General features: G+C 37.4%; 1 protein-coding gene across 4 annotated transcripts in view; it reads right to left on the bottom strand.

Annotated features, from left to right (window-relative positions):
- Positions 1-17,495, bottom strand: part of LOC145678791 (uncharacterized) — a 45,358-nt gene extending 27,863 nt beyond the window's left edge. For 2 of the 4 annotated variants that reach the window (XM_081749298.1, XM_081749301.1), the window contains exons 1-3: positions 17,351-17,495; positions 12,915-13,104; positions 5,483-5,689 (exon numbers count right to left, since the gene is read on the bottom strand). In XM_081749298.1, the coding sequence (XP_081605424.1) occupies positions 5,483-5,689; positions 12,915-12,948 (241 nt within the window). In that variant the 5' untranslated portion in view covers positions 12,949-13,104; positions 17,351-17,495. Of the gene's footprint in view, positions 1-5,482; positions 5,690-12,914; positions 13,105-17,126; positions 17,287-17,320 lie in introns of those variants that run through there. The other 2 variants (XM_081749299.1, XM_081749300.1) reach the window with 2 other exon arrangements.
- Between the last annotated feature and the right edge of the window lie 1,001 nt (positions 17,496-18,496).

The raw sequence follows: 18,496 nt of genomic DNA, 5'->3' as shown, positions 1-18,496 counted from the left end.
TTTCTGAGTCTAAAGCTTAACGTTTGATCTTCCACGTAATTACAGAAAGCTGACTTTTCTGTTAACTAGTTCTCTCTGCAACGTCATTTGTCTCATAAACTGAATCCTATAATTATATGTAAATAAAGCTATGTATTTTGTCGAAAAGAAAAGGAACACATAGAAACACTTGCCTTTTACTTTAGTTTTACCCGAGATTTTTATGAATTAAGGAAGGAGGAAATGCTTTGTCTTTTCTATATTTTTGGCTCCCTCAATTATTAATATTCAAAGTTAACCTATTATTTTTCATATTATTTAAACAATAGCTTACATCATTCCGATTGTCTTTGAACCACGGCGTAAAGTTCCAGCGCATTATTACCCTCGAAAATGACATAATTGCCTTGAAACAACATTGGAGTATAGTATGAATATGTGCTCTAAAATGGCGATAGAATCATGGACAGTGACGCGACTAGTCCCTACTGAAAACCAGGATATTGAAACCCACAGTATCACATAATGCTGCCATCCGAAAATACTGCGGATCATAGTTCTTTGGGCGTCCGCTATACATAAACGCGGCCTGTGTTTTGAAACGAGGTAAACAGTGACTCATCCAACTATATAACACGTTTCTAATCATCAGCTGTTCATGTTGTTTGTTCCTAGCACCAATGGGTCACGTTGAAGTGTTACGATCCCTTATCAGATGTTTCGCCCGTGTAACCCGATTCCAAATGTCTATGTCATATAGGGGGACTGTTATTATCAACAGAGGCTGCGGGAGCCTCTTTATTCTCTGTGGGAGCCTCTTGATATTCCTCCGTCACTTGCACCGTACTCGCACGGTGGTTCAAAGTGACAATCCGCTTTAATGCTCGGCAGGAGATGTCACTGAAAGTTTTCTTCCGACCACTGTTCTTCTTCGCCGATCTCGTTTTGCCCTGAGTTTTGTAGGTCATCGTTACCTTGGACAGTCCCTCATGACACATCCAACATACTTACCATTTTAATCACGCTTGCAAAACATAACTGAGTGCCAACAATTTGCCATCTTTGGAAACAGAAGATCGCTCTTTTACACTATCAGCGTCTGCTCAGTTCACTCAAGTCTGAGTTTTATTTCTTTGACGATGGACTACTTGCCCGCCCAATTTCGCTCACATCCGGCCAGTAATTACCGAGAAATAACATATGACACAAAAAGCGAATCAAGCCGAACCCGGCCATCAAATATAGCAATTGTTATATCTTAGACCATGGGCTACTTGTCCACTAGATTTGGTTAATATTCGGCCAGTAATTGCCGAAAAATAAAGTACCACAAGTCAAACCGATCCGAGCTCAGCCGAGCAGAGCCTCTCCTTGGCCAAGTTTGGCCATCATATAGAGCAAGCTTTATTTCTTAGATGACAGTCCACTTACCCATCGAGTTTCTTTCAAATCCGGTTAGGGATTACAAAGAAATAAAAGTACCATATACAAAGCGAGCCAAGAACAACCTGTCTCTGTCCGAGCTCGGCCAGCAAATATAGCAAATTTTATTCCTTAGACCAGTGGTTCCCAACCTTTTATGACTCACAACACACTTTACTGAACACCCACAACAGCGCGGAGTGTCATTTCAGACGACTTCGTGTGAGGAGGGCAAGAGCACCACCGACATAAGACTTTCACGTTTTGTACTAATATATTAGTAGACAATCGATTAAAGTATGTATTCCTCAAACTCTTGGGGGGATGCCCCCCCTAAATGACGCCCCTGAGCGCGACAGACTTGCTGATTTTTGATTAATCACAATAATACAAATTATAATAGTATAAGCCTGTAAGTATCTATAAAGTAATGACTGTACATAGTGCTAAGGATTTTTGGTACAACTGAAAATTTTAAGTAATTATTAAATCTTTCATGATTTTTTGATTCTAAAATTTCGCGACACAGTCAATGCAACTGCGTGACACACCGGTTGAAACTACTACCTTAGACCATGGGCTATTTACCCACCAAATTTGGTTCAGATTCGGCCAATAGTTACAGAGAAATAAAGTACCATATACACTTGGAGTGAAACTTTAAGCTCCTGTATGCTTATGCAGGGAAAAAAAAATGAAATCTTTAAGTTTTACGTCCCATGGTTATGCCGGCTAGGCTAAAGGAGACGGTGATGATGAGAAATGAATGAAATGGTGGAATGAAGAAAGTGGGAGGAAACGGGAGAACTCCGAGAAAACCCACACACACAGTGTTTGTCAACCACAAAGTTCACTTGGCGTGGGCTGGAATGAACCAGAGGCCCCATCTTATGCAGGGAGTTAATAAAAAGAAGGGCGTCTTCTTGGAGGTTTAACGGTGCTGAATACCTGCGCTATCTTCGTTTTATAGTCCATTGCTTTATATGGAGAATTATTATTATTTTCTTTGAAATGAGTTGGAATTTTAATTGTTTGATTTTACTGATTTCTTCTCAAATCTATTTAAATGTCTCTTAGTGCACAAAAGTTAAATTTAATGATATCTTCTTTTAATAATTAGAGGGAGTATCAAAAAGTTCGTGCAATCACCTAGAAGGTGACAAACTACGAACCCTCTCAGAAATGCATTTTATAGTTAGATCCTTGTATGTTAACCATGCAAATTCTGGACTCGTTTGAACATTTTTTTTTTTCAAGTAACTCACTGACAGTGTGATGACAGAAAAGCTTGAGGCACGGAGTGTCATTAAGTTCCTCCATCTTCACGGGAAATCAGCAAAGCACATCCACGAAGAGATGAAAGCCTATGAGATGGTATCCAAGGAGAAACTGCAATTCTAAAGTGGACCATGACCAACGCGGACACCTCTAGATCTGGAACACCATCTTTCACTGATAATGCAGCCTTGACGGAGAAAGTTGGAAAGATCATAATGGAAGACAGAAGGATAACCATTGAAAGTGTTATATGTGTTCAACAGGCATAAGTTATGGCCTACCTGGAATATCATTCACAACCAGCTGCATCTTCAGGAAGTGTCAGCACGGTGGGTTCCACGACTGCTCACACTTTTCCACGAGAGAAATCGCAAGAGAAATGTTGCATCGCTGTGAAGTGGACGAAGAGGACTTTTTCAACATACTAGCGACAATAGATGGAAGTTGGGTTTATGACCCAGAAACAACGGAAATGAGCTAACAATGGATCACCCCTCCACCCCCAACCCTAAAAATGTACGAGTGCAGAAGTTGCCGCCAAGTCGATGCTTTTCGTTTTCTGCGACTGTGAAGGGGTCATTATGACAGATTACTAACACAAGGACAAACTATTACTAGTACCAATTATTACCCTTTTCTGAGTTACGAGAGGAACTGAAGAAATATAGTGGATTGGTCACAAAAAAGTGCTGCTGTTGGCAGACAATGCACCAGCTCATTCCGCCCATGCACCCACAATGAAGGCAGTGGAATTAGGATATGAAATATTGCCGCACTCTCTTACTTCCCAGACCTAGCACCAAGTGACTTCTTTCTCTTCCGACAAATGAATCATCCACTGAGGACGCTATTTTGACAATAGGGATGACGCCATTTCTGAGGCTGAACTGTGGTTTCAAAGCCAAACTACAGACTTTTAAAACCGAGCTTATGGAAAGTCAAGAACCGCTGGCAAAAATGTGTCGTTAGGCACGATTACTACATAGAAAAGGACTAATACCATCATGGTGTCAAGAGTTCTCCAGAGTGGATTCCTTCTAGGTGACTGCACGAACTTCTTGATATTCCCCCGTCACTATCAAATCTACGTAATATTGCATTTATATATAATACAAATCCATTTTGAGAAATAAAGGGAAATGTCACTAGACTTTGCCAATAAATTTCAGATCATTTCAGGAAAAAACGAATAATAATTACTTCCCCATAGAAACAAATAATCTGGAAAAAAGGAATGAAATCTTTGAGTTTTACATCATGGTTATGCCGGCTACGCTAAAGAAGACAGTGAGGATGAAAAATGAAGGAAATGGTGGAATGAAGAAAGTGGGAAAGCCCCGAGAAAATCTACGTAATGGTGAGCTGGGATCGAACTAAAGACCCCATGCACCAGAGATAAGCGCTCTACTGAAAAATAAAAATTGCATAGGTAGTCAACGTTATTGTAAGAATTACTCATATTGATTGGGATTGAAATAGTGAACGAAAACAAGGTACTAAAAATTATTAAGGAAAAACACACACACACACATTCTTATAGCCTGCGGCACCACCAATGCTCAGTCTTGTTCAAAAAATCTTGGCCACTCACCTTGCTGTAGAAGGCCAAATTCTGGCGACCGTACGTTGGAAATTCTAATACAGGGTGGGGCAGAACAACTCGCTTATTTAGAGATTTAAGTTTAAAAAAGTAATGCAGATATATATTTAATTCTTTGAACAATATCGAGTACAACATTTACATTTTATGTTCACACAGTTTTAAAGATGATATCAGGCAGATCTCGTCCATTATTTTCAATACACTGCGTTAATCGAGCTCGGAAGTTTGTTCAACTCTTTCCAGCATATCGACGACTATACTGACTATAGCTTGACGAATGTTGTTCTTCAGGTGAGCCAGGGTTCTACAGATTCCTAAAGATGGAAGAGAGCGTCATCACTGAAGAAACAAGTGTATCATAAGGCTTGCTAAGAAACACCTCACATACATTTTCCCGACCAACAAAACCGCATGGATTAAGTTCCTGCACCACAGCCAATTTATAGGGATGAAATTTCAGTTCTTTATGACGGATTCGCTTCACAGAGCGAGCAGACAACCCAACAGCAGCTGCATGATTGCGGGCAGAGCGCTGAGGGAATCGCAAAGCAGAAAGCCTTACCATGTCAATGTTTTGGGGTGACCTTGCTGTTCGTGGAAGCCCAGTTTTTTTTTTCTTTCTTTCTTCACACCACCAGTTTTCCTGAAGTTGTTTACCCATGAAACAATCGACTGCCGGCCAGGAACACGACCACGGGACGCAATATTGAAAAGAGTATGGAATGCATGTTGCGTGGCGATGATTGAGCGACCGTTACAAAAGTATGTCTCGACAGCGAACACGTGCTCCACCTTCGTTCATTCTATGATGCTAACTAAACCAAGCAGAGCTACAACTTTACGCCCCGCCTTCTCGAATGTGCCTACCCCCCTGCTCGGAACAACTACCGCTTCAAGGGTCCAATTCAAATAAGGAAGTTGCTCTGCTCTACCCTGTACTTTGACTTTAATTTTTTTTTAAAAATTCAGTGTCCAAAAAAATCCACATTCGTTTCATTTAATTCCGATTATAGGTAAAAGTGTAGGGGGTTTTTCAAAGATAGGTGGGTTTCCAGGTCTATTTCAACAAGATTGTAGACTTCAATGCTTCATTCTGCAATGTCGATATACTGTCTTCTGTATCCAAAGCTGGAAATAACATATGGAGAAACTAGTATGAAACGTCGTACGACTATAAAATCAGTTAATTCTAGTAGTTACCTTTAAAGACAGTGTCCCAACACGAACAGGTGCAGTGACGCTTGTCCACATACCGAGCGTAATTGCTCCAAAACATATAAAGCACTCCGATATGTATTGCAGGTAAGAGGGCAGATACCAGCCCACCACATACTCTAGGCAGATAACGGATCCAATCGTGATTAGTGATCCACTGCAATAAGCCTCTGATATGTCTCGTGATATGTCCTGAAACACAGAACGTTTTCAGTAGAATACATAATAACAACACAGTAGCTGTAGATGGAAATTTGAAAATACACTGGGAGTTTCAGATATAGTCTAATAGTTAGTTTACAAACGATTGGAGATAAAAGCATTAAACAAGTCAGAGAGAGCATTGAATGGCATGGCCTTCTGTTATGGACCTCTGGAGAGTCAATCGATAATTTTGAACTAAAAGGTGGAGTGTAGTAGATTTGAGTTTAGGGTCCCGTTCATCCACGAGGCTATATGAAATGAAATCTTTCAGGTTAATATCCTATGATTATGCCAGTTAGACTAAGCGAAACGGATGAATAACGCCAAGTGAATGGTGACGGAACTGGTTGAATGAAGAAGTGGGTGGAAATGGGAGTACATAGAGAAAACCCACGGACACAATGTTGTCCACCACAAACTTACTTGGTCGGGGATCGAACCACGGGCATTACATGCCAGAGATAAGCGCTTTACCACTGCGTGATTGTGCTCCCCAACGAGGTTATATTATTAAAATGAAAGATGTATCATCTAATACATCACTGAAAATATCATGAGAAACAAACAACTTTCGTAGGGAACCATTTACAAAGAGCAAGGAGAGTACTACAACACTCTCTGCTCTGGTGTTGTAGTATAGTTAAATGTGGCCATTCCGTAAATGCACGATTCAACTTATAGAATATCAACACGGCAGTGGTAATTGTGAGAGAAGAAAGTCAAAAATTATTAAATTACACTCATGAATCCTGACTTTCCCTGCTCCTTTTCCGATTTTCCTTAACTTTGTTGCTATCAGGTTTCTGAGTATAACTCTTGAAAAATAACGTACAAGGCTCTTATAAAGTCCTTGCTTTAAAACAAATGCTTGTAACTTAAAAAAAAAAAAAAAAATAATAACGATATTGCAGTGAAATTCATTTTAAATTGTACGATGATCTGTAAATTTTTGGTTGACGACGCTACAAGAGAAAGTACAAGTGTGTTGCTATACAGAATTGAAATCAGGTGTGTTGGTGCAGAGAAACTTCAGACAAGTGCAAATAATAATAATAATAATAATAATAATAATAATAATAAAAAGCCTCCTCATGTCGGGAGTATAAAGAGTTGGCACTGGGAGTGTTTGTGATATGCAAAGAAGTGGTTGCAACGACATCTTGTATTTTCAGTGTAATTTTAAATATCTTTTCTTATATTTCTGGGCAATGTATGATTTTAAAATATGCACTAACCAGTTTGAAGAAGAAGAAAAAAAAAATACGAAAAAGGAAAGAGAATCAAAATTGATTCTAATCTGATGATTTGTGATAAGTCTTTGTTTTTACGTTGTCGTAGCAACGTTTTGTAAATAAACGATATAATTCAAGAACCATCATAAAAGAGATATACGCATAATCATGAAGGTGTGTATTTATTTCAATAAGTGTGTGCCACAATAAAGGCCAGGAAAGCTAAACGCAACATAAACTGTTTTAAGTGATTTCATTAATATAATCTAGCTATAATTATGACTGAGGACCTGTGTATAACGAGTTAGTTATATGGTCGGCTGCCAGTGAGCCCAAATACGGTGCGAAGGGTTGCCAACAGCCTAGAAAGAAGTTCAAGAAAACCGATTCCGCGGCGGTCGCTGGAGTTCGGAATCCCTTGGTCAACAACGCGCAAGATAATGCGTGAACATTTCAAAGCCAAACCGTACACGATTAAATTTGTGCATGAACTGACAGAAGATCAAAACACGAGACTGGAGTTCTGTGACCTGATGCTGAAAAGACTGGATGATGACAGGGAACTACTCCGGTTACTCACGTTCTGACATGAGACAACTTTCCATGTTTCTGGGGGGTAGGGGGGGGGTAAACACGCACAACTGCCTTGTTTGGGGAACTGAAAATCCTCCTGAATATGAACCGCACGAAAGAGATAGCCCAAAAGTGAATGAATGGTATGTCGTATCCATGGACCATCTCATAGGTCCGTTTTTCTTCAACGAAAACATTGTGACAGGGGAGACATACCTTCAAATGCTTACAAATTTCCTGATACCCGGATTGGTTAGGCTGGGAATCAAGGATCGCATACACTACCACCAACACGGATCCCCTCCCCCTTCCACACACACATTTTGTACAACTCGTCAGTGACTACCTTGACCGTGAGTTACCTGGCAGGTGGATTGGGTGCAAGGCCCCACCCCTTGGCCCTTCAGGTCCCTCGGTTTGGCACCCTGTGATTTTTGGTTATGGGGTCACGTTAAGACACAGACGTATGCGGAAAAATCAAAGGACTTGAAGCGCCTGAAAGCTAAGATTAGCGAAGTGATCCATGACATTTCTGACGATGCCAGACGGAATAGCATCCACGGATTTTGCCGGAGGTTGCAGAAATGTATGGATATCAATGGAGCCCAGCTAGAGGTGTGGCGATGGTATCTATGGATGATTATACAAAATGTAAGTCTCAATCAAGATCTTAACATTTATTCACTGCAATATAAAGTATTTTAAAAAAGTTATAAGCAATTGTTTTATAGCAAGGGCTTTATAACAGCCCTGTATATTCCGATAAGCTTCCACTCTAAATAGCCTTATCATTTTTAACTGATGTCGGTATATATGATGGTCTTTAGCTACGGCTTCCACTATCCCAATTTTGGGAGCAGGAAAATCCCACCAACCACCACAATACACTACAAAGTATAAACCAGAAAATATTCCAGGAACTTGGTCTCTGTGGCCTAATCAATATACGACGTACTTTTCCAGAATATCTAGAAGGTATTGGATGATATGACCAGCTAACAACACTCCCAATATAAAAGCTATAGGCAAATACTTTTTCCGTGATTCATAACAAAAATTTCCTCGACTTTCCCTGACCGGTAGACACCCTGAATTTTTTATTGATGCCCCACCTTCATCAGTTGCCTATTTATTTACATAAACGCATTGCTGTTTCAAACATAACTCATGGCTTCTTTATATAATGAAACTTAACTTTAAGTACGGTTAAGCTTAGTTGTAACAGCCTGAAAACAAAATACATAAACTCAGGATTGGCTGGTTTAAACCAAAGTGGTTTAAACCAGCTGTTTTTTTTTTCCTCAAAAGAACCTACTGGTTTAAAACAAAACAAAACAAAAAAAAAAAAAAAACAAAAAAAAAAAAAAAAACGAAAAATGTTGGTAAAAGTGTAAGTGTTCGTAAAATCTTGATGAACACACATTTGTGGGTTATCACGTTTTACTCCCGTATAATATTCGTATTATGATATATTCAGTTCTAAATTCCCCACTCATTATACTACAAAAGCAAATATTTCTTTTGTGATTTTTTTTTTTTTTTTTTTTTATAGTTTGTTGTTATTGTTATGCAATTGCATTCAAAGAAAAATTCTAAATATTGTTTCGTTTTAATAATGTTTGCTATTGATAAAATACATCGAAATGCCGTACTTTTTGGAAGGGGTCATACAGATCCCATGAGAGGCATTTATTGAAATCAGAAGTATATTTGGTATCTATTTATGCATAAATGGATCAGAGCCAAAGTGGATTCACATAATTCGTACATTTATTCACTTTTCTTACTGATATGCAAATTAAGTCGTTGAATTCCTTTAACTTGGACTGATAAAAGTTGTAGTGAACTAACTCGGACTAAATTAGTTTTTCTGTACTCTGCAGTATTTTGAAATTGTCCATATGTAATTCTGTATAATAGTTTCACTTGTGAAATTGTTTATCTTTTTGTCCTTCTGCAATGATTCCTGACAATTATATTAACAAGTATGTAAAGATTAGTACAACGTATTTTTATCAGGAATCATTCGTGAGTGAGTCGGCGGACTAATGGCATTTGTGGCCAATTAGTCCCGGTTTCGAGTTCAAATGGAGGACAATTTCTCTCAAATGTAAGCCGAGAAGCGGTTTGAATTCCGCTTTAAGCTTATGTGACCCCTTCCAGCATAACCTGGTTGTTGCATAATAACACAAAATCGAAACAAACTTGTTTCTGTCCATATGTGATATAAATACAGAGGAAATTATTTAAACCCAAAAAACCTGGTTTAAACAACAACAACAAAAAAAAGTTTTTTTTAATAAAAACTGTTTTTTGCCAACCCTGCATAAACTATATACTGATGACACTAACGAAATGAAATGAAATCTTGTTTAAGTTTTACGTCCCACTGTTATGCCGGTTAGGCTAAAGGACACGGTGATGATGAGTAATGAGTGAAATGAAGAAAGTGGGAGGAGACCGGCGAATCCCGAGGAAACCCACACACACGATGTTTGTCCACCACAAAGTCCACTTGGAGGGGGCTGGGATCGAACCCGGAACCCCAAGCACCAGAGGTGAACGCTCTACCATTGAGCCACCGCGGCCCAAATGACACTAACGTCCACGTTCCGATTCGTTATTGAAACTTCAATTGTATTGTGCAGAGATATGCCTGTCGATAACGTGCTAAATAACTAATAGTTTTAAAAACATTCTAAGTAAATAGTTTATAACTAAGGTAGCTTACATACATAACTGATTTATCCCTTTTGCTCATAGTCCGAAATAAAAGAATTGTTGTTTCCAACTTGTTGATCTGCAAGGCTATCTTATGCCATGGTTCTCTAGTTACGACGATCCATTCCACATGTTGAACCCACTTGGACCCATTCCTAGTTTTATCACAAAAATATTAGGTGTACTGCGTCTCCTTTAATAAATTATATAATGGAAGCCATGGGATGTGATTCAAACAGCTGTTTGTTTATGTAAATAAATAAACTACTGATGAAGATGAGGTTTCCCACTGAAAATTTCGCCATTACCTAAATTCTTAGATGCTTTCCTGAGTGTAATTTGATAGTTATAATAATGTGTAAATTTAGCTCCTTAAGTAAGTAACGTTGGAAACCGTAAGTACATTAAGACATGCTGAAGATGTCCTAAGGATACTAAGTTTAAGTAAGGACATAAGAGCTCTGATTTTTTTTTTTTTTTTTTTTTTGGCTGGGAAATTTTGGGCTTTCAAAAACAATTCAACTTTAATGAAAGAATAACGGCACATTCCACCTTTTTTCTCATTACAATAGAAAAACATTTAATTACTACAGTAAGGATAATCAATCACTCGGTAGGAAAGGAAAAGACCAAATCAATAGACAAAATGGATTTTCTAGTTCGAAAGAATTTTTTGCAATGTTATTAGAGTAATATTCTACGACCACAAACAAACAATAAAAAAGTTTTAGTGAAGATTTAATAGTATTACGACTTATTTTAATTGTGTGTGCAACTTTATACAGTGATTTCACTTGTGCAGTTGTGTATCTTTTCGTTCTTCTGAAAGAAACTTAAAATATTTACTACTATGCAAGATCAGTAAATACATACTTTTATGAAATGTTCTCCGTGAATGAGTTGATAGACTTGTCGCCTTTGTAATAAAGGGGTCCTGGCTTTGAGTTCAAACGGAGGACATTGTTCCCTCGGTTGAAACTGAGTAGTGGTTCAGATCCCATTTTAAGCTGTAGGTCCTGTCCTTCATAACCCCATTGTCGGATAAGGACGTTAAGGCCAAATTTATTTCTATCATAAGTATTTTAAATAAATACTCTCTCTCTCTCTCTCTCTCAATATATATATATATATATATATATATATCCAGGGTCGGATCCAGGATTTTCTGAGGGGAGTGCACCAATAACTACCAATTACACTGAAACTCTTGAAAGTGACATGTAACAATATTCTTTACCCCTGGCAACACTGGTACATAGAGCGGAGGAGGAGGAGTATTTTAAAAAGGGTCGCAAGTGATATGCAGGAAAAAGCAGTTCTTCCCTTCTCCTGGCTTCTGTTTTCTTTTCTACTTGACAAATGTTATATTGTTTTAATTGGTGAATCCTTTTCCTTCAACCTAAAGAAAATCGACTTGCTTTTGCAAAGCTCTGCTTTGTCTTCAGCCCCAAACGGAAAAGTAATGCCAGAAAGTTTCAGAAAGTGTTGCTATTTTCACTGCTAGCTTCTCATTTTAGATAGTGTATATTTATAACGAAGGGGTGGTGGTGCACGTGCACCCCTAAATCCGGCCCTGTATAGGGTGTCTCAATAGTCCCATGATATAAGGTAACTCCGTTATTATCAGAGTTACCCTATGTCAGGGGATTTTTGAGATACTATATATATATATATATATATATATATTAAAATGCTACAATAGCAATAAAAGCACCTGAGCTCTAACCTCTAACTTTTGATTTACGGGTATTTTGTGATTTCACGTTTAACAAAGACAAATATTTTAAAGTATGTGTACTTGAAATAAATTATTTATTAAGTAGATCTTTCTTCATAAAGTTTATTTTCTAAAATGATTGTTCAAAGCCTTTGTATGTTAATAAGCCTTCTCCAAAATCAATGCAAATGAATTGTGCTGTCATCTTTGGAGCACTTTTACACTATATGTTTGTGAGCGTTTATATGTTTGTGGCGAATCCTTTCGACAATGAGATCTCGGAAACTACAGGTTCTAGAAAGATGACGTTTTCACTGATCGATTGCAAATTTTACGTAGATTGTCCAGTTCTAATTGAATATTTAAAAAACATGGCCATTATTTCTTTATTTCATTTTAACGGGTACACTGGAAGTTTTGAAATTTAAAAAACTAAAGCATCATATCCTACGCATTATACATTGCAACACCACATAATTCTATACAGGGGATGCATATCTCTCAGGCATTTGTTTCATGGCCAAATGACAATGAAAAACGAATGATAACCATTTCTTCAGTCTAAGAAGAATCTTTATTGTTTGGAGTGTTTTGCCCAATGAACACCATATATCATTGACATTATAATTAATTGTGTATGTATTGTGTAATTGCTTATTATATACTGCATGCAAGTAGAAAGAAAACATTGATTATACATGAATTAGAAACTTCAACCGGAAATAGGCTCAAATCTTGCAAATGGTGCGAGATATTGAAACAGTAATCGAAAAAATCTCCCCTTTACGGTATCTCTTGTCGACTTTTATCAAGACGTCTTTCACTTGTGTCTGTAAAGGGACATGTACAGATGTGAGGAATAACAAGGAGATTCATCCTCATATGTGAATGATGCGCTGTGTAGAGAGCGCAGGTTCAGCTAGTGTGTATATATATAAACACAGTTTTTGACAAAAATCAAATGTCTTACCTGCATACGAAACGGGATACCTTCTGAGCAACATGCTGTTTCCTTTGGCAGTCTACTGAAAGGCACAAGTATAGTGCAAGGAAGAAACAATGATAATTACGGATAAAAAATCCGTGATAGAAATAATTTTGAAAATGGTCTGTATTTTATCTGAAATGCTTCAAATGTCTTCATCCTTCTTAGATACATTCTGAAACAAAAACACAAAATTTTAGAGCAGAATTAAGGATTATCCTGAAATGGAAAACATAATGTTACACTTTCTTTGGCAAGTATGCTTATAAAAAGTTATAACTTTGCACATTTACATAAATTCTATGATAAAAATGATTGCTTACCACGTGTACATAATTATATTTATCCTAGAACTTAATTTTAGCTGAAGGCTAATCAACAGGGATCATCGTCAAGGACAAATGTAATTTACGCAACACAAGATAAACATGTTTATGTTCGTTTATACTACATTTATATTTCTACTTGTTACTTAACCCTTGTCCGGGCAAGCTATTTTTGTAACGTAGACGGCAACTGGGGACTTACCAACTCGATATGTTCATGACTTTAACTTCGACTAAAGATAGAAGAATTCAGAATTTTATGTCATCGAAATATTTATGGTTATTGAGAAATTCGAAAAAAAATATGAAGCTATTGGGTCTGGGAGACCCCGCTTGCCCGGATAAGGGTTAAATTTCAAGATTTAAATTTTGATCGATCTATCTTGCTTACATCCTATTATTCAATACTAGGAAAAAATAGTACTAAAAAGACGAAATAATATAAAGGAAGTATATATTAAAAGAAGGAAATAATATGCAAGTTAGATCATTTCTTTCTTGGCATCTTGAGATATTTTCTGATTTCCCTGGAGGCTAGAAAGATTCTTGTATCAAGAAGGTTCCTCACGGACTTCAAAGTTTTGTAATCTCTTCTTGTGGTAAAACATTCTTTCTTTTTGTTCACCTCCAAATACTCCCTGCTCTCACGAAAGCGTTTGTGCTGCTGGAAAATGCTTGTTCTAATTAATGTGCTGTAGGCATTGTGTAACATGTCATAGATTTTCGTTGTTCCCAATTTTGCACAAAACTTGATTGCAGCCCTCTGTTTCATGATGAAAATATGACCGACTTGTTGCGCAGCATGTAATACTGTTAAAATCAATTCCTCGACTCTGGTCGGAGCTGCACGCTGAAACTTACTCCAGTTATTCCATAGACAAATGCACTTGCGACTACCGTTACTGATGTCCTCTTTTTATTCGAAATGAAATCTTTTAGTTCCGACGCTTATGCCAGCTAGGCTAAAGGAGACGGTGATAATGAGAATTGAATGAAATGGTGGAATAACCAAAGCGGGAGGAAATGGGAGTTCCTCGAGGAAACCCACGCACCAAAAGTGAACGCTCTACCACTGAGCCACCGCGGTCCCTTTTTTTATTTGAATAGCTCATCTTTTCCGCAATAGAAATAGTCTGATAGGTTTTCAGGAAAACGGAGAAATGTCCCATTTTGTGAGGGGAGGGGGCTACAGACAACTGCTCGAACTTTAAGGCTCATAGTACAGGGTGATCCAAAAGTCTAGAAATACCCTTATAAGTGATAAATGCTGCAGAATATGACCAAAGTAACAATGCAGGTGAGGAAAATGTCTGAGGAGACATAACAATGACGTCCGCCATTTTGAAGTCCACCATCTTGCATTTCACGCAACTGTCTTAAACGGAAACTACACTATGTGGTAAGTCATTTTAACAGCAAATTTTAGTGGAAAATAAATAGTATTGTTATTTTTGCTCTAGTGCTAACCATTACAAAGTTATGACTCTTTCTTTGTTTGTATTACTGAAGTGACTTAATAGCAAAAGATGGTCTTGACGCATGAAAAGCGCATTGAAATTGTGCTGATCTCTGAAGAACGAAGCACAAAGGTGATTGCAGACGATTTTAACCGCCGCACAGTGGTCGGAATGATGAGAAAATGCGGTGAAACTATTTGTGGGCGTATTGAAAGCTCGTTTTTGTCGATATGGTATTTTTTGAAGGCCCATTAGGCTATTTTCGATTGTTCTGCTGTGAAACGAATAGTAATTTATGGTCAATTATGCGGGTTGCCTATATAGGTGGCGAAAAACAAATGACATTTTCAAAATCAGGTGTACAAATACCATCTTGGGTTGTTATGAAAAAAAAATTAGAACTTATGATAATGTTATTAAAATTACATGCAGAGTAAAGATATCATTATAAACAAAATAAAAGTGTTTTTGGACAATAACGAAAAATTACATTTAAACATGAATAATAAATTTAACAAAAAGTCAGTCCGTGTAAGAACTGTTTACAGGCCTGAAACTATCTCGCAACATGCATATTTGAGAACAAAACAGAGGAGCTACGAGTATAGTAAATACTAAAGCGATTTGGCATGTGCGTGAAGACTTGTGTAAGTAGTAATACGACACAACACAAAGGGTCTAGCAGTCAGTCTCTGTGAGTACTGAGCGCGCGCCCAGACTCACTGAAGCTTGCTTCGTTTGCAAGATAGCAGGTAGTAGCAGCAAATTCTAACAAAAATCATTAATTGAGAGACCACAGAAAATATTAAAATGAAAATGAAACCCTGGACTTGCTAGGAAAATTTTAAAAGTCTACAAATATATAGCAAAGCATTGATTTTGAATATAGTATTGTAAAAATTCCCCCAGTGCGCATACAAAATGCTTCAGAGGCCTCCTATTGGCCTCAAAGGATTGTTATTATTCTGATCAAAAATACTAATATTTAGTATTTCATAACTATCAACGTACTTAACAGTAACAGGTCCGTCATACTACCACACATGAAAAGCATTTTTACAAGGACGGCCAACCATCTACTTTTGGCAGGTGTTTTCTCAGGAACGAGTGATGCCAGGACGAAAAACAGATCTGTTCCACATAGAGTGACATTCTCCTACTAAAATACTATAGACGTACGTTTCAGTGATAGAGTTTATTTTTGGAGTTTTGTCCAGCTTTTTTGCTATTTCGATCGTAACTACTAGTAGGGCCACTAGTAACGTTCCACTTGTAAACATAAAATAAAGCGCCTGTACACTTTGCAGAAATACAGAGCCAGCGGAAAATAACATCTAATAGAGTCATCTTTCATATACACTCACTTATTTTATCCAACGTAAAACACTTGTAATGATTTTACAATAGCGGCCCTACACTTGTAAACCTGAAACACAGCTGTACTACTTCGTATAAAATTTTGTCGCCTGCAGAAATATGTTCCTTATGAATATATCTTTTCATACAAAGTATTCAATTTCACCTGTAAATCTTCCAAAATGTGGTGCGCCAAAACTATACCAGCACCGTATAAGGATAGCGAAAGCTGTGTTCATTTTCTTATATAAACGGTTCTAAACATGGAACTATATGGCAAGCGGAGGGAACTACTTGGCGCAAGGTTACTTGATGGTAGGATCATGGGTATATAATGAGCATTTGTTTTGGAATCATAGCTGGTGATAATCAGTAAAAATCATGGCTTAATAAATCTAAAAATAAATTGTAGAAAATGCGGAAAAGCAAATAACTGTAAAGAAACGTGCAGAAAATCATACTTTTCAACGTAAGAAACATAACCAATATGGTGGCAAGGATCTAGAATACAGGCCCACTTTCCCATTTAGCTGTAATAAAGACAGAAAACAACGTGCCCTGCGGGGTTCTAACCCGCCTTTATTCGCACGGCAATAGTATGCGAATATTAAACATTGGTACAGAAAGGAACCAATTATTACGCTTTTAGCCAAAAAATGGGCGGATGACCAACTTCAGAATAAATACCGTAAATCTATGCAAAGGTGGGCGAATCCGCGTCAACACAATATTCTGAAAATAAGGATATCCGGATATATATCTATCTATATATATATATATATATATATACATTTTCTTCTCTTTACAGTTCGTGAATTATGCATAGAAAGCTTAAGGTGTAAAGATTTTTGTGTTAACTTTGTAGTTGGTATCCACTATCACGCAGAAACTCGAAATTACCCTCCATTTATTTTAAGAAAATGGGTCAAAACGACCTTGATGTTAAGCTAACTCAACCCTACCCTACGTATCCCTATCTTATTCTATTCTACTTGACTATACCCTTTAAGCGGTCCTACTTATCGATGTTTAGCTGTATCATCTATTGTAAAGTTTACCCGATTTTTTATTTTCACGCAAGTATTTGCGTGTTCATCGCACGTAAATATGAAATGAAGTTGAAAATGTCAGATAACCATATCATGATGGATACTAAACTGAAGATAAAAGCTGTAATGTTTCACAAAATCCTAATGCATGACAGGATACAAATTATGCACGAAACAATTTTGTAGAAATGTAATATACACACAACATAAATATTTGAGATGCCATTCTACACCTGTTATTAACCACTTGCTCTTGCTTGTATTTTACAGCTGGGTCCGCACTGCACCCGTTACTTCTTCTTTTTCTTCTTCTTCCTCTTTGTACAGACCAGAAGAAAATATTACAGGATTACTTACTTCTACCACAGATCACGTAGCCTAACTATTTTTCTCAAAATTCTGCATATAACTATGGAACGCAAAAAAAAAAAGAAAAAAAAGATGGTTATAGTATACGTAAAGCCACGTCAGTTTCCGAAGGAGCTGGACGCTCATACTTTTAGGGATTATTCATTGAGTATTTACAAACTTACCAAGGGGGTAACAAAGCGACTTTGATTTATTTATCGACTGATACGAAAATAAAAAAGAACGTACCTGTACTTTATATCTGCATGTGTAGTGCCCTTGTACTTTATCTATGACTATGTGTGTGTTTGGGGGGGGGGGGATTTAACGATATCGCATGTCTTGTGCACATGGATACTTCTTACTATTGCACTACGTAGAAAATTTATGGTATAGTAAAAGTGGATCTGGAAAGGCAGGGGGACGCATGACGTTATGCCGTCCCTCGTGCCTATCTTTGCCCATTGTAATTTTATTAGAAAGTGGGGGGACGCAACAGATATTTTCTGGAAGCAAGGGACGGCGTTCCCCTACGTTACCCCTAACTTTTACCCCTGACTGTAACACAACACAAAAATGTCAATTTTACCGTTGCGTTGTTGTACGCTGAAATTTGCAAAGACTGGTACGATAGTTAGTTTATCACTTAAGCCATGACTCGATTTAAAAATAATTAAATATAAACGAAAGAAAAATAGACAACATCATACACAGCAAAAGCTAAATGACAATGACTACAATTAATCAGAAGGCATATGTCGTATACCCTTCATTCCTTATTAGTCTTCACAAAATTTGAAGAGCGCAATGCAACGTAATAAACGCGAAGAGATATTGAATTGAATTGAATTGATCAAGCGGGCGAGGTTCAGCATATTGCTGCTCTACCACCTAACCCTTGTCAAGGAAGTACATTGTGTTATACAAAAAACACCGGTCTACGCCTAGGGAACTCAAAATAAGATTTTTACTTTGAGTTAATAATATGACATTAATAACTGCTTTCATTAGCTTTTGCATTGCGTTGTGGT

The sequence above is a fragment of the Thermobia domestica genome, chromosome 2, assembly GCF_964235325.1.
Source record: "Thermobia domestica chromosome 2, izTheDome1.hap1.1, whole genome shotgun sequence".
NCBI lineage: Eukaryota > Metazoa > Arthropoda > Insecta > Zygentoma > Lepismatidae > Thermobia > Thermobia domestica.
The sequence above is the reverse complement of the archived record's forward strand: the minus strand, read 5'-3'. Positions and strand labels throughout refer to the sequence as shown.